Consider the following 16,028-nt stretch of genomic DNA (forward strand, 5'->3'; position numbering starts at 1 on the left):
TTAGAAACCCCCACCCCCCCAAAAGCCTTCCCGTTGCTTTATTTTAAACTGGACCCATTCATTTCTGATACCCGCCCCCTCCCCAGCTCACACCGTGCATTTTTCTCAGGTGCCCGTGGAACGAAGCCTCGCCTCCTCAGTGGGTACAAGCCTTCATCCTCTACTGACTTTGTTTTAGGTTTTAGAAGCCGGCGCTCGGGGAGCTCCTTAGATTTGCTGTCAGCTTTGGTTAGAGAGGAGGTTTGATGGCCTCGAGTTCTGATTCCTGTTAGTGCCGGGCCCGAATCAGTCCACGTTCACATCAACACTGCAGCCGGGTGGTCACAGGAACTTAATACGCACTAATTGAAATGAGGTGAATGGCGGCATGGCCCTTGGAAATGCAACGGAAGAGGGAGATATCATAATTGGGTGTTTGGGGGCAGGAACAAATAACAAAGTAAAATGGTTAAAAAAAAAACTTTCTATGACTTGCATTCTCTTTTCTTTCTTTCTTTCTTTTTTTTTTTTTGGTCAGAAGGCTTATGCAAGAAAGAAAGGGATAAAAAGTTGGGTTAATGTTTGTGCAATCAATCAACCTTGGCAGGTGCTTTACCAAATAATCATAGTTTTGAATTTCAGCAGGAGAGTATCTGTTGACTTCAGACATGAGACGGAAGCCTTTTTTTCCAGGTCAGGATCTTTCTGTCGTGCGCAACAGGCAAGGAGTCCAAGTCCATGTGATCACTTGACTTCCATAAATGCCTTATTTGCAGGTTCTAAGGGGGAATTAGCAATTTCATGCCTTGAGTGAAATTAGTTCCTCAAGTTACAGAATCTTCCTTCTTCTTGAAATAAAACGTACCAGCTCATCCCATTTCGGGGACAGTTGGAGTGATTTGAATATGTATTGTCATTTGACCAGGATTAAAGACTTATTTCTGTGTGTGACACTAATATTTGTTCTGTAGGGCGAAGATAGAAGTGCATGCTAAGTAACACTGGGATCTCGTGATGTCTGTCACTTACTTTGAAGCGTTAAAAGGAATTAAATGAAAATATTGATAACAAATTCAATGGGAGAAAGCTGATCCATATTGCCTTTATATACATGCACGGTCTCTTAAACATCAACATAGAAATCCCCCCAGCCCAACACATGCACTGATCTTTCCCTGAAAAACTTCTCTTAGGAAACTTTGCCACTTTGCAACCAACATGTGCACTGGAATGATAAGTCGAATCTGGTCAAATTTATAGTCTCTGGTATTGTCACATGGTATTGATAATTTAGACTGATTGTGCCTGATCGGGTAGGGTAGCCCCGCACAAACTCACAGATGAGACATTGTATCACAGGATCAGCAGGAACAGTAACCTTTATAACAATGATTTACATAACATAATCCATCCTGCCTTGAAAAATGCTCTCCGGTGGTGCTTCTCACTTACAGGGAGACGAGCAAAGAATGAACAAGGTAGACCAAGAGATACCTTTTCAAGGACCAGCGATGTGCTTTTTTAGAGTTGACAACCCCAAATATCCTGTGTTCTCTTGCAGGGTTTTTAAGTACCGGCGACCAGGCGGCCAAAGGCAACTATGGGCTCCTGGATCAGATCCAGGCGCTACGGTGGATTGAGGAGAACGTCGGGGCCTTCGGCGGGGATCCCAAGCGAGTGACCATCTTCGGCTCGGGGGCGGGAGCCTCTTGCGTCAGCCTGTTGACCTTGTCACACTATTCAGAAGGTAAGTAGGGCATCCCCGCGCTGGTGCACGACCCGCAGGGCTGAGAAATGAACACACACAGAGTGCATATCCCAGGTGCTGGGTGCTCGTGTTGCCCTAAGTCTCTCTTGCAGCCTCCACCAAAAATCCCCGAAAGGACACAGACTCCCTTTCTTCTAATTCCACTTTCTTTCCACATGAACCGTATTTTGTCATCTCACTTAAATTAACAATTAGGTGCTGGTTGCGACAATTGGGACAAAATGACTTCTTTAGAAAGACCAGCACTTTGCTTCTGCCTTTCCGGCTTTATTCGGTCAATTTTAAATTTTTTCGTTTCGGTCAACTTGTCATCTCAACTTGGGAAAGGTAATACAGAAGAGAAACAGTGATGTGGGTAAGGGTTGCAGATTTGTACATTCGGTAAGCGACGTGGCTCATGGCCATGTGATTTTAAAACTCGCTTGTCTGGGGCACCCGGGTGGCTCAGTCCGTTAAGAGTCCCGCTCCTGATCTCAGCTCAGGTCATGGTCTCAGGGTCCTGGGATCGAGCCCTGCATCGGGCTCCATACTGGGCATGCAGACGACTTACGAGTGTCTCCCTCCCTCCCCCTCGGCCTCTCCCCCACCACTGCTAAAAAAAAAAAAAATTACATTAAATTAAAAAAAAATGACCAACTCTAACTCAGGGTGGCTCCCTCATGTCCATTGGTGACCTGTAGCACTGAAGGGGACCTTGAAGCTCATCTACTCCAAAAGCATCATTTATAGAAAGGCTCAGAGAGGTCGCATAACCCACTTTGGGTCACACAGCAAGAGTCAGAGCCAGAGAAGAAACCAAGCTTCCCAGACCCCGATTCAAACCTATTGCCATCGTTCCCCTTTAGCCATGTAACAGCGGGGAAGAGTGGATGGTAGTCTTGATCTTCTGCACAGAATAGTCTGGCTTACAGATTCATGAACATCTGTGCCAATTCCCGATGGCGTCTCCTCGTTGCTGTTTTACGTACCAACTGCTTTTCCCCTTTGATTTTCCATCCTGAACTTCAGACTTCCTCTGAAGGTATTCGGCAGGCCTTAGGAAATAAAAATGGTCGGCTGGAGAAGACATTTTAGCTGGTCACAGGCACCGAAGTGACAAGAGGGTTTTCAACGTGGTGAGGAGATTCAGAATTCGCCTGTCAGTAAGATGCTCCGTGCAAGAACCACAAGCAACCATCAGTCAAATCAAGGCTGACAAGATTTTGGTGATTTTGTAACCTTAGGGAGAGCTTGAATTAGGGGCTCACACTTATATTAACCCTTTGTTTTTACAAAAATGAAATAGTGACTAACGAGAGGAGTCATTGGCAATATCCATTCCTACAGCATTCCAGAAAATATTTAGACTTTCCCATTTGTCAGTGGATATAACCCCAGTTCTCGAGTGAGCAAGTAGTCAGGACTGGCTTCCGTAGGAATCAAACACAGTAAACCAAATCTAATTGGAGGAAGAGCATGAATTACTTAAATCGTCAGATGGGAAATGAGCGAGCTCTGTGGCAAGGCTGTGCATGGGTCATGTCTCTGCAAGATAGCTTTTCGAAACCACCCAGCAATATATAAATACCCAGACCGTCGGCCTTAGAATTGTACTTCTAGCCATGTAGACTAAAAACCGATCACCAGGGGGTGCCTGGGTGGCTCAGTCGTTAAGCGTCTGCCTTCGGCTCGGGTCATGATCCCAGGGTCCTGGGATCGAGCCCCGCATGGGGCTCCCTGCTCCACAGGAAGCCTGCTTCTCCCTCTCCCACTCCCCCTACTTGTGTTCCCTCTCTCGCTGTGTCTCTCTCTGTCCAAAAAAAAAAAAACACAAGAAAAACAAAAACCGATCACCGCATGCATGGAAAATGATGCTTTTGTGAAGATGTTCACCACGATATTATAGCAAAGACTCAAACGAAAGCTCCAAGATTCAAAAGACGAGAAGTTTACAAGGAACAGGTGCATTTTCTCAAAAGAACAATAATTAGCACCAAAAACAGGTATCCAAAAGCCTGGGAAACACAATGTCAAAGCTAAACGTATAGTGGACTCCAGTGTTACAAATGAAACATTGAGAGGGAAACAGCCAAGTGGGCGTGACCCCAAAATGCTGATGTAACTTGTATTTTCTGGTAAGAATTATGGGTGGCATTTTTCTTGATCCATTTTTTCAAGGTTTATCAGGGATTAGATTCTGTAACAAACACACGCACACACACACAGAGCTACATCAGTCATGGCCGATCAGTGTTAATAGGAAAAAGAAAAAAAAAAAAAAAAAGAACAAACCAGGTAACTTGTAGCAAAATTCTTCTAATCCTGATTTTTTTTCACTTATGAAAGCCTTCACAATGGATCAAGCATCAACATCATTTCTTTCCCGGGCTTCCACACATTAATCCTGAGAGCTAAACATGCAAGTCCGTAGTTGTGCATCTCTGAGAGTGTTACCACCTGTGGGAAACTGGCCCCCAAATAACTTTGATGTTGAATTGAGCAAAGCCAGATCCATTTAAAAATCTCCTCTTGGGTGTCATCTTTGGGCAACGCTCCAGTCTTTAGAATCGCATCTTCCTGATTGCGATCATGTTTTCCTCCCTTGATTGCTTGCATGACCTTAAAACTCTATGGGGCACAAACTTCTGGGCTCCCAGCTGAATTATTCTTCCAGCAACTCCCAACCCATCAAAGCTAGATCATGCTGGAATCCAAGAAAATGTCAGGAAGAGATAAGAAACAGAATGCTATCATTTCATACCCCATCATCTCTTGTCCTGTAGTTGTGAAAAATAGAGGGTTTAAAAAGAATTTTTTTTTTTTTACTTACTGACATTCATATACTAGACTGATCTGATAGGAAATTGTAAGCTACATAGAATTTTACTCATCCAATAGCCCAATTTTTATTTTTTCCACTTCTCACCAAACACACACTTCTAACGTGTAGCAGAATCCATGACAGAAAAGTCTGGGCTTTGGATTGATGCAATTTCAAGATCAGCGATTTGTTGAAAAATGCATTTTAGTTGGGCCGTCAACTGAGGATTCCTTTAGGAATCGCTAATTTAATTAATATTTTAGTTGTAAAAGTTTCATGCATTTAATATATTGAGGGTGGAAATAGACATACACACTCTAAAATTGATTTCCGTGGAAGTTTTTTTTTTTTTCCCCCGATAATGAAGTGGAACCTAGTTTCTGGTTTACCAGTGAGGCATAGCGGTCTTTGACGTCTTCTTGGCATAGAGCATATTTTTAAGGGATATGGGAGAGGTGATAACTCTGTGAGGCTTTATTTATAGCATCTGGGCATGGGGATGCCAACACGACGTGGAATTGGGGAAGGGTAAATGGAGTGCACCTTTTTTTTTTTTTTAACCACTGCAGCTAAATTGTGAATGCAGTTTCATTCTCTGAGACCCTCTGTGTGTGTGTGTGTGTGTGTGTGTGTGTGTGTGTGTGTGTGTGTGTGTGTGTGTGTGTGTGTGTGTGTGTGTGTGTGTGTGTGAAGAACATCCCAGAAAACCAATGTCCAGCAGGAGGGGGAGGGGGACAGAAAGAGATGGAAATGAGTAAAAAATCCTGAAAGACCTGAATGCCACTGTATCCAGAAATTCACATGCCCGAGAGACAATCAGAGCCTTCTTTGCCCAGTAAAAGCTGCTTTTCTATCTTTCGGGTTTTCATTTGCATGTCTACAACTTTGCACCTGCAGGTCTGTTCCAGAAGGCGATCATCCAGAGCGGGACCGCCCTGTCCAGCTGGGCAGTGAACTACCAGCCTGCCAAGTACACTCGGATATTGGCAGATAAAGTCGGCTGCAACATGCTGGATACCACAGACATGGTCGAATGTCTTCGGAATAAGAACTACAAAGAGCTCATTCAGCAGACCATCACCCCCGCCACGTACCACATTTCCTTTGGCCCCGTCATCGACGGCGATGTCATCCCGGACGACCCTCAGATCCTGATGGAGCAGGGAGAGTTCCTGAACTACGACATCATGCTGGGCGTCAACCAGGGGGAAGGCTTGAAGTTCGTGGATGGTATCGTGGACAGTGAGGACGGCGTGACGCCCAACGACTTTGACTTCTCCGTGTCCAACTTCGTGGACAACCTTTATGGCTACCCAGAGGGCAAAGACACGTTGCGGGAGACCATCAAATTCATGTACACGGACTGGGCCGACAAGGAAAACCCGGAGACGCGACGGAAGACCCTGGTGGCTCTCTTCACGGACCACCAGTGGGTGGCCCCCGCCGTGGCCACAGCCGACCTCCACGCCCAGTACGGCTCTCCGACCTACTTCTACGCCTTCTATCACCACTGCCAAAGTGAAATGAAACCCAGCTGGGCGGACTCAGCCCACGGCGACGAAGTGCCCTATGTCTTTGGGATCCCCATGATCGGCCCCACGGAACTCTTCAGTTGTAACTTCTCCAAGAACGATGTCATGCTCAGCGCGGTGGTCATGACATACTGGACCAACTTCGCCAAAACCGGGTATGTCCTTCCCACACCGGCTTCTTACTTCTCTTCTGCTCTGTCTGGTTCCTCCATACAAGTCTTGTTTCCATGACCGAATGGTACATAGGATGCAGACATGCACACGCATGCACACACGGTAACGGAGGGGGGCCTCGTTGTTTGAACACCCCCCAATTGCGTCGTGTCGACCACAGTTTTACCAGAGTGCAGAGTGCTAATTGCATTACTAAAAAAGTCTGTTTGCCACTTGCCGGTTCAACATACATGGCAATTCTACGGGATGCTGATCCCAGAATTTCAAGTCTCCTTTGATAAATAATAGGGTTATCAAAACCCATGTGCCACATGGCAAATTGTATTTATTCTATAGCCAAGAGAATAAAGTCAATCCCATAACACATCTAGAAAATACTATGTGTATATATACTCTCTATTAACGCACGTATATGTATTATATACATGTATAGTGTTTCTCTACAGTTAGGAGATTTGTTTCCTATAGATACATATATTTACAACATATTTATTCGTGTAACTATGTCACACACGTTTATTTCACAAATAAATACACATTTCATATATGCATATATGTGCATATATAGGAAATAAATCTACATAAATATATATGATACACCTCAAAGGGAGGTTCGTTGGCCAAACCTAGTGGAAAATATACAAGACCCACACATATAACAGATGTCGCCAATGTCCTCCTGAGTAGCGACTCTGCAAACAATAAGAGAAAAAGACTCCCCAACATTCCAAATAGCTACAAACATCACAGCATCTTTTCATTTTTCTCTTGCCTCATACCATAATTGTGGAAGTTAATGAGCTATCATTCTGTTCTACCTGCGTCTCTGGTTCTCTCATTAACCTTGAGCCTCATGCACGGAATTAACATCGGAGATGCGCTCCGAAGGTTGGCGAATCTCCCCGTGGCGAGCCGGGTGTCGGAATTGGGCTCCCATCCGGGGGCAGCCCTGCGGTGCCTGAGTCCTACGCACCTCAAGAGAGAGAATGTGGGGATGCCGCGGGTTTGCGTGCTCACTTAGGGCTTTAGCGGGTGTCATTCTTTACAATGACCCCAAATATTATTGGGTGGCAAGTGGCTTCAGAATATTTTGTGGTCTCAGCAAAAGTATGGCGTGCTTATAGAGTGGCAAGCTATTGCATCGATACCCACTTTGAACTCAGATTCGACAAGTTTGGTCTAAGAAAGGCTCTCATGGAGGCGGTGGCGGGGACAGGAGAATGTACGGACGTTTGGGAGAGGTGCTTGCCTATCACCTGAAGGTTCTTTCTTCGACAAGGAGATGACAGAGGTCAAGTCCACAAGTATTTTAATGTACTCCTTGTTTATTATATTATTATAACATCCTTAGGGGTGCTGTAACTGTGTACCATGAATGGTGTGCATTAAAACCACAAAAACTTATTGTCTCACAGTTTGGATGCTAGAAGTCCAAAATGCAGGCGTTGGTAAGAACCAAGCTCCCTCTAAAACCTGCAAGGGAAAAGGTTTCATGCTCCTTCCTAGTTCTTGCTGTTTTGCAGGCTGTCTTCCAGGAACATCCCTCCAACTTCTGCCTCTGCATCCCGCGGCAGGCTCCCCATGTGTCTCTCTGTCTTTAGATGGCCATCTTCTTATCAAGGCATTGGTCATATTGGCTTTAGTAGTCCAACCAGCTCCATCTTATCTTGACTGATTCCATCTGCAATGACCCTATTTCCAAATAAGGACTGGGGGTTAGCACTTCAGCCTATATTAATTTGAGGGGGGAACACTTCAACCCATCAGCCCTTTTGAAGGCACGACAATGCCCAGTTTTGTCATTGAACTCAGATGTGTGATGCCTCTCCTAGCAAAGTGTCACCTTCTTGAAGCAGAAAGACTCACAAGGCCATTTCCCAAATGGCAGTCACGTCCGTTCACTAACACCGGCATCCACACATAGCATTCTTCATGTAATATCTAAACACACCATCGTTGCTTACCTTAGCTAAAACCACATACTTTTTTCCCTTACATGTTTGGAAATGAGCTTCATAAGATTTTCTTAAATGGGAAGCTAGGATCATTCATCACCAGTGTAACTGAACCATTAAAAAAATGGTAAAATCCAAACAAAGCTATTAAATTCTCATTAGCTCCTCTCACCTTGCTAAAGGCTCTGAGGCTGATGCTCTCGCGCTGTTTAAAAAAGAAAGAAAAAAAAGATAAAGGAAATTAATCAATGTCACAAGATGGGAAAGAGCTCCTAGCACCAAACGGACCCTTTCACCAAGACCTATCAAAGACTGAGCCAGGATTAAAAATACCACGACATTCTCTTATTGGGTGCTTTTTCATGCCCACCGTGCCTAAGATTCTATTGGATGCTGGTTCCGGAATTTCAAGTCTCCGTGCCTAGCACCTTATTTGGAAATAGGGTCACTGCAGATAGAATCAGTCAAGATGGAGCAAGTTGGACTTCTAAGCCAATATGAACGATGCCTTCATAAGAAGATGGCCATCTAAAGACAAAGACCCATAGGGAGGTTGCCATGGGATGCAGATGCAGAAACTGGAGGGATGTGAATTTCCTCTAATGTGAAATGCAAGGCGCCGTTTTCCAGTGTAAGTAACTAGGGGATAACATTTCCATAGCCGCTGGTTTAACAAGAAAACAGAGGATCGAGGAGATGCGCGGTCTGCTGATTTAGGTACTTGTCAATATGTGGCAAGGTCTTAAGAGGTAGTTGCTGGTTATTTATTTAAATAGGGTGGTGGTACACCAAGGTCTGCGGAGAGGAGTATTTCCTTGTCCCCAGGGGGCTGCTTGAGGGGTACAAAGGAAGATGAGCCAAAATGGTGCCCATAAGGGAACAGCGTAGGATAAACCATATCCGATGCCACGGGACTCAGGCCATGACCCACAGACCATGATAGAAGACAGAGTACCATCAGCTGCTCCCTGTAAGCACTAGAGAGACCGGATTATAGGAGTATCTCGCCATCTGTCCATCACAACACATTGCTACGGGAACAGGAATATATGGCGTCAAGACACGCATCCCCATGATCATTTGGTGTTGCTTCCAATCTTCTGCACCTTACGGACAGCACGCTGGTGTTCCTTATTGCTCATACGTCAGGCAAGGCGAATGTACGCCGGTGCTTCTTCTTGTACAACCCCAGACTCATGGGTGTGACCTTCTGTCTAGGTTTTGATGTCTATATCCCATGGTTTGTTTGTTGTTAAGCATGGGAAAGTGATGTTGGGAATATGCTTGTAGGAGGCAGAGAGGAAGGAGAGAGGAGAGTTTCCTTCTAGCTAGGAGGGTGTTTCCGTGACCCAGGTTAGAAGACACACCCAAAACAGTGCTGGAAAAACAACAACATAGGCCAAAACATATACTAGTCTACAAATAAAGCTGACGTGGAAAGTTTTGATTAAAGAGAAGTAAGGTCAAGGAAAAACTAAAATGAATTCCAGGGTTTACAGAGGATGAGGAAGAACTGAAATCCGTGTCATCTAAAATCCCTTTGGGAATACGAGACCCGACTGGCCCATAGAATCCAGGTGCTCATGGACCAAACACCAATTTGGTTTGAGCTCTTTGCAGGAAGAAGTGCTAATGAAGGGAACACCGAGGAAGTCTCAATCTCTCTAGAACACGTTGCAACTAATAGCACTTTCCACAAAACCAAACGATGCCTTGTCCATCAAAGGGCTTCCTTAAATGGTATCAGAGTTGAGAGAAGGGAAACATAGTTCTGAGACGGCCAAAGCAACCAACACAGATTTCCATTTTTTGATTTGTTCTCAGGACATTGGTGTAGGTCTGCATCAGAGGCCATGACTCTCGATTGTGTTGGTTATGCTGTGATGAATTTGTATTCAACCTTTGCGAAAAAGTATACGTCTAATGACAGTATAGGATATATTGTATATGCTATGATTTGTAATATAAACAGGGTATAACTTTATACAATTTTACACAAAAGGTGCTTAGGGTGGATGGCTTAGGGAGAGCTGCGGCCTATGTCTGGTCTTAAAATGACCTTTCCTGCCAAAACGTATTTTAAGCTGAATGAATGAACATCTCTACCTGGTGTGTAGGTGGAGATGTGTCATCGAACTCATTTTCTTGGTGCACAGGGTAGTGTTCTTAGAGGTGTAGTAACAAATAATCAGCTACTACATTACGTTAGGTGTAAGAAGGACCTTATACCATCAAAAAGAGCCTCTCAGAGGGCTTACTGATATTTTTTTAAAAATCGTATTACCTATCTCTAGCAAATAAAATGGATCACAAGAGCTTAGAAATGCACTTGACTATTCTCTGCCAAAATGATGTCTCCAATTACAACAGGTGAAAATTGTGTGTTTCAGGTGCCGGGAAATGTAGATGCAGATACGCATTGAGGTCTTTACTAGGGAGAGAAGATACCTCCGTTTCCTTCTGTCCTTAATCATTATGATCTTTGATTTTACTAATGGAAATTAAAACATGTTGCCTGCGGAAGTCAAGTTTAAAAAAGCAAGACACTGATATCCCACTTAGAGGTCTTGCTGTCTTTGGTGTGTTTGACAAGGAAAATGAGTGAGCTCTGTGAGTTTATCTCGGGTTAAGGCTTCTGACTGTGCATCTCCAAGAACTTTAATAGATAGATTGTATCAGGCTAAAGCTTACTTATCTGGATTTTCAAAATCCTCTGCTCTATTCTTTGAGAACAAAATAAATGTGTTTCTTTACCTTCCAGATGCACACCGAATTTCATCAAAAATAGCCCAACATCCAACATGAACAGAACACTCTCTTTCCTCGATGCCCTCTGCTTAATAAAAGGTCCACACAGCTAATAGACCCAATTCAGTGAAATCAGATCAATGGAAAAATAGTAGGAATTCTCACCACCTTTCCTCGCTTTTAGAACAATAAAAATCGATGACAAATGTTCCCATGGCAGATTCCAATTAAATAGGAATTTTTTCAAAAATTTATTCCAGAAGACTCTAATAAAAGAAACATGAGGTGCTACACTGAAGCCAAGATTTTAAAAAGAAGAGATAAAACGTTTATTTTTAAATATACTAATGCTTATAAATGAACACATAAGAAAACTCATGGCATTAGGACCTATAATTTTATGTTTTATTTTCTTAATCCCATTAGTAAAATAAAAGCACTGCAGGGAGTGTGTAGTTAAAAGGTAAAACTTCTTTTTCTTGTATACCACATGCATAATGATATCTATATGGCATATATGTAGATATCTATATATAGTACACTTTATGCAGCATACAGTATGGTATACAGTATACTTTCATACAGTATATACTATACAGTATACTTTTGTACAGCATATACTATAATATACAGTATACCATATATACTGTGGTATAGAATATATACTATATGTACTATATAGTATACTGTATATACTGTGGTATACAGTACATACTATATATAGTACATAATATGCTAGGGTATAATTTTATACAATGTATACTATACATAGTATATATGCTGTGATATCCAATCAATACTATATACAGTATATAGTATACCATATATACTATAGTATATGGTATATGCTCTACACAGTATATAACATACTGTAGTATACAGTATACTTTTATACAGTGTATACCATAGACAGTATATAATATACTGCGTATGCTATGGTTTATAACATATGCAATATACAAATATACCATATATACTGAGGTATAGAATATATATACACTCTATAGTATACTGTATATACTGATACAATGTATACCATAGACAGTATGATATACTGCATATCCTATTGTTTATAACATATGCAATATACAAATACAGTAGACCATATATACTGTGGTATACAGTAAATACTATGTACAGTGTATGGTGTACCATATATACTGTGGTGTACAGTACACTTGCATACAACATATACTATAGACAGTATAGAATATATTGTATATGCTATGATTTGTAATATAAACAGTATGGAAATACAGTATACCATATATACTGTGGTATATAGTAAATACTATGTACAGTATACAGTGTACCTTATATACTGTGATGTACCGTATACTTTTATACAATGTAGACTACAGACAGTATATAATATACTGCATGTGCTATGATTTATAATATATGCAATATACAAACATAGTATACCATATATACTGTGGTGTACAGTAAAGACCATGTCCAGTGTATAGTATGCCGTATATACTGTGGCATACAGTAAAGACCATGTCCAGTGTATAGTATGCCGTATATACTGTGGTATACAGTATACTTTCATGCAGCATGCGCTACATACAGTATATGGTAAACTGTACATGCTGTGGGTATTACCGTATATGACTTTGTAGTCCTCTCTCCCTAAGCAATTTTTGGGTATTCTACTTTGCCTGTTGGCAGAAGAGGGTAGTATTTATTAATTTGCCCACACTTTGCAGTGGTTATTTAACCTCCATCACTTACTTCCAGTATTCTCACCCATTCTATAGATGAAGACGGTGAGGACAAGAGAGGCTTAAGAGTTTGCTCAAGACTTCACAGCTGTAAAGAGGGACAGCTGCAGAGCTTAATGCATGGAAATGCTTTTGACAGCCTCACACTGAGGGCAAAAGTCCTTCCCTTAGCAAACGCTGCACCTGTTGGTCACTATGTTGTTTGCACCCTGCACAAAATGCAGGGCCGTGTGTGTGGACTTGGGATCTTCACGGAGGACCTTCTGGTCCCCCAGTCTTCTAGCATGTGAGCTGATAGGCAGTGGCTAGAGGTAGCTTTATAAACGCTGCCCAGAAATTGTTGCCTGCAAAGGAGAAGTTTGAGCACCCAGGGCAATCGATGTGAGTGTGCAGGTCCCTCCCAGCTTGTTCTGGCCCATACATGATGTCTGAATGCTCAGCGTTGTCCACCAGGTGACATTTTGCAGTGCATAACCTCAACATTTCCAAAACAAATAAACACTAAGGTGAAGTATTAAGATGAAGTGTACTTCACTTTACCAACCCTAAAAAAAACAAACAAAAAAAAAAAACGGAAGAAATAAGAATATGATATTTTGGGGAGGTTGGTTGTTATATTAAGAAAGTTGGTGACAAAGACATTTAAAGTACCATGTTTGTGGATTATCCTTTAATTTTGACGATCTTTCTGCCCGCACCCACTTACGTGAATAATAAGACAAATCTCAGGTTCAAAGTCGGCCTGACGCACTTAACATCTACAAAACCCCTCACTTTCTGGCACTGGGTGTTACTTCTTCTAAACATGTTAACTTCACCATACCTAAAAGTGTGATCTTATCAAAATTCTTAGAACGAGTGGAATGTTGTTTGATCTTTATGTGGCTCAGTCTTCAAATATACGCAGTATGTAAGTATTCCTCTTTCAAATAGAAAGCAAACACATGATGCATATTACTGTTTACTCACATTTTGCAATTATAAGGCCTGTTTTTGTTTGAATTTTAACATACATTTTAGTTATTAAACCTGCACTATGTATTCATCCATCCCAGAAGCCACTCTTGAGCAAAGAGAGAATGCCTACTTTTTGAACAGTAGCCTCCAAATCAGGATTTCTCAACCTCAATACTATTGACATTTGTGACAAGAGACTTCCTTGGGTGGGGGGCTCTGTTGTGCACTGAAGAATGTTGAATAGCGCCCCCAAGCCCTCCACCCATTCATGACACTACCCTCCATCCACGACAACCAAAAATGTCTCCAGACAGTGCCAAATGTCCCTGTGTGGGCAAAACACCTTTGGTTGAGATTGATGGCTCAAAAGTAGGTAAACATGAAATCCAGAAAAATTTTTTACACCCATCTTTTTTTTTTTTTTCACTTTTTCCTTGTTGAAGAGCATTTGTTGCATTCAAAACATAGTACAAATGTTATGGAAATGCCGTAACTCTGCCGTCAGGAATTATTTTTTAAAATAAAGGGAAGAGGGGATGTTAATGAAAACACAAAATGGTAGCCATGCTTGGATGACAGCAGAATGAGTCTGTTGCTCCTCGGGTACTTGGTGCTCATCAATAAACATGTGTGAGTAACTGGTTGTAATTCCCTGTTGTACTTGACGAAGAGATTTACTTGTCCCATGTCGAAGAATGTGACCTTCTTCCTCTTTTTTTTTTTTTCCTCCCTTCTGTCTCCAGTGACCCTAATCAGCCTGTTCCTCAGGATACCAAGTTCATTCATACAAAACCCAATCGCTTTGAGGAAGTGGCCTGGTCCAAGTATAACCCCAAAGACCAGCTCTACCTGCATATTGGCCTAAAGCCCAGAGTGAGGGATCACTACCGAGCCACTAAGGTGGCTTTCTGGCTGGAACTGGTGCCCCACCTGCACAACCTGAATGAGATCTTCCAGTACGTCTCCACCACCACAAAGGTCCCTCCTCCTGACATGACCTCCTTTCCCTATGGAACCCGGCGGTCTCCCGCCAAGATCTGGCCCACGACCAAACGCCCAGCCATCACTCCTGCTAACAACCCCAAACACTCCAAGGACCCTCATAAGACGGGGCCCGAGGACACAACCGTCCTCATCGAAACCAAACGGGATTACTCCACCGAACTGAGCGTCACCATCGCCGTGGGGGCCTCCCTGCTCTTCCTCAACATTTTGGCCTTTGCGGCTCTGTACTACAAGAAGGACAAGAGACGCCACGAGACGCACAGGCGCCCCAGTCCCCAGAGGAACACGACCAACGACATCGCTCACATCCAGAACGAAGAGATCATGTCGCTGCAGATGAAGCAGCTGGAGCACGACCACGAGTGCGAGTCCCTGCAGGCTCACGACACGCTGAGGCTCACCTGTCCCCCAGACTACACCCTGACGCTGCGCCGCTCTCCTGATGACATCCCACTCATGACACCAAACACCATCACCATGATTCCAAACACACTGACGGGGATTCAGCCTTTGCACACGTTCAACACCTTCAGTGGAGGACAAAACAGTACGAATCTGCCCCACGGACACTCGACCACCAGAGTATAGCTGCCCGGTTCCCTTCCCCTTCCTCGGCTCCTCCCCCACCGGAGAGAGGGAGAAAGAGAGAAGCAGCATCCCCACGTGAGGAAAGAGAGAAGCAGCATCCCCACGTGAGGAATGTCGGTGAATGTCTGTCACCCCACTGACTTAGGACAGAAACAAAACAAACAGAAGAAGCGACGGGGCCACCGTTGTGTCCCTGTGGACCCATCCCGTTGGCATTTCCCAGTATTACGAGATCAACTTCTGACCCTGTGAAATGTGAAAGCGTATACATTGCCGTTCCAGGACTGCTTTACCATCCCCCATCTCTCCAGCAAACGTTTAGAGGGACTATAGGACATCACCGTCTCAAGGACCTGGATGCTTCCGAATCAACGATGGAAGCTGACCCTTGGGGAACTCAGCCAGGGACACTTCAAAAAAAAAAAAATTTTTTTTTTTTTTTTAATTACACCCGAAAAGCAGAACAAAACAAACAACAAAAAAGGGTTCTTGACGTGCCATACGATGGATGGCTCTACGGAAGGAAAGAAAAAGTGTGGGCTTTTACCCAGCATACAGAGCTGTAATCCAGAGAGGAGGAAAAGTAGAATTTTATTATTAAAAGAGCAGACTATGTAGTAACATACCTATAGTTCTGGGCAAAGAGATGTTTTGCCAGCCTGAACTATATTTAAGAAACTTTGTAAGAAACAGAACAAAAAAGTGTATATAGCTGTGAGTTTAAACAAAAACGCACACAGAGGAAAAAAAAAGAAAAATCCAACCAACCAACAAAAAAGCTTTTATTGGTGTTTT

General features: G+C 43.1%; 1 protein-coding gene across 8 annotated transcripts in view; it reads left to right on the plus strand.

Moving 5' to 3' along the window:
• The window catches only part of NLGN4X (neuroligin 4 X-linked), a 280,611-nt gene extending 265,301 nt beyond the window's left edge, over positions 1-15,310 (plus strand). For all 8 annotated transcript variants that reach the window (XM_073902149.1, XM_025857745.2, XM_073902150.1 and 5 more), the window contains 3 exons: positions 1,541-1,726; positions 5,445-6,234; positions 14,384-15,310. In XM_073902149.1, coding sequence (XP_073758250.1) covers positions 1,541-1,726; positions 5,445-6,234; positions 14,384-15,233 — 1,826 coding nt within the window. In that variant the 3' untranslated portion in view covers positions 15,234-15,310. The remainder of the gene's footprint in view (positions 1-1,540; positions 1,727-5,444; positions 6,235-14,383) is intronic.
• The last annotated feature ends 718 nt before the right edge of the window (positions 15,311-16,028 follow it).

This window comes from Callorhinus ursinus, unplaced genomic scaffold (assembly GCF_003265705.2).
Source record: "Callorhinus ursinus isolate GAN/ISIS: 27379988/994484 unplaced genomic scaffold, GSC_fseal_2.0 scaffold16, whole genome shotgun sequence".
NCBI classification, from domain to species: domain Eukaryota; kingdom Metazoa; phylum Chordata; class Mammalia; order Carnivora; family Otariidae; genus Callorhinus; species Callorhinus ursinus.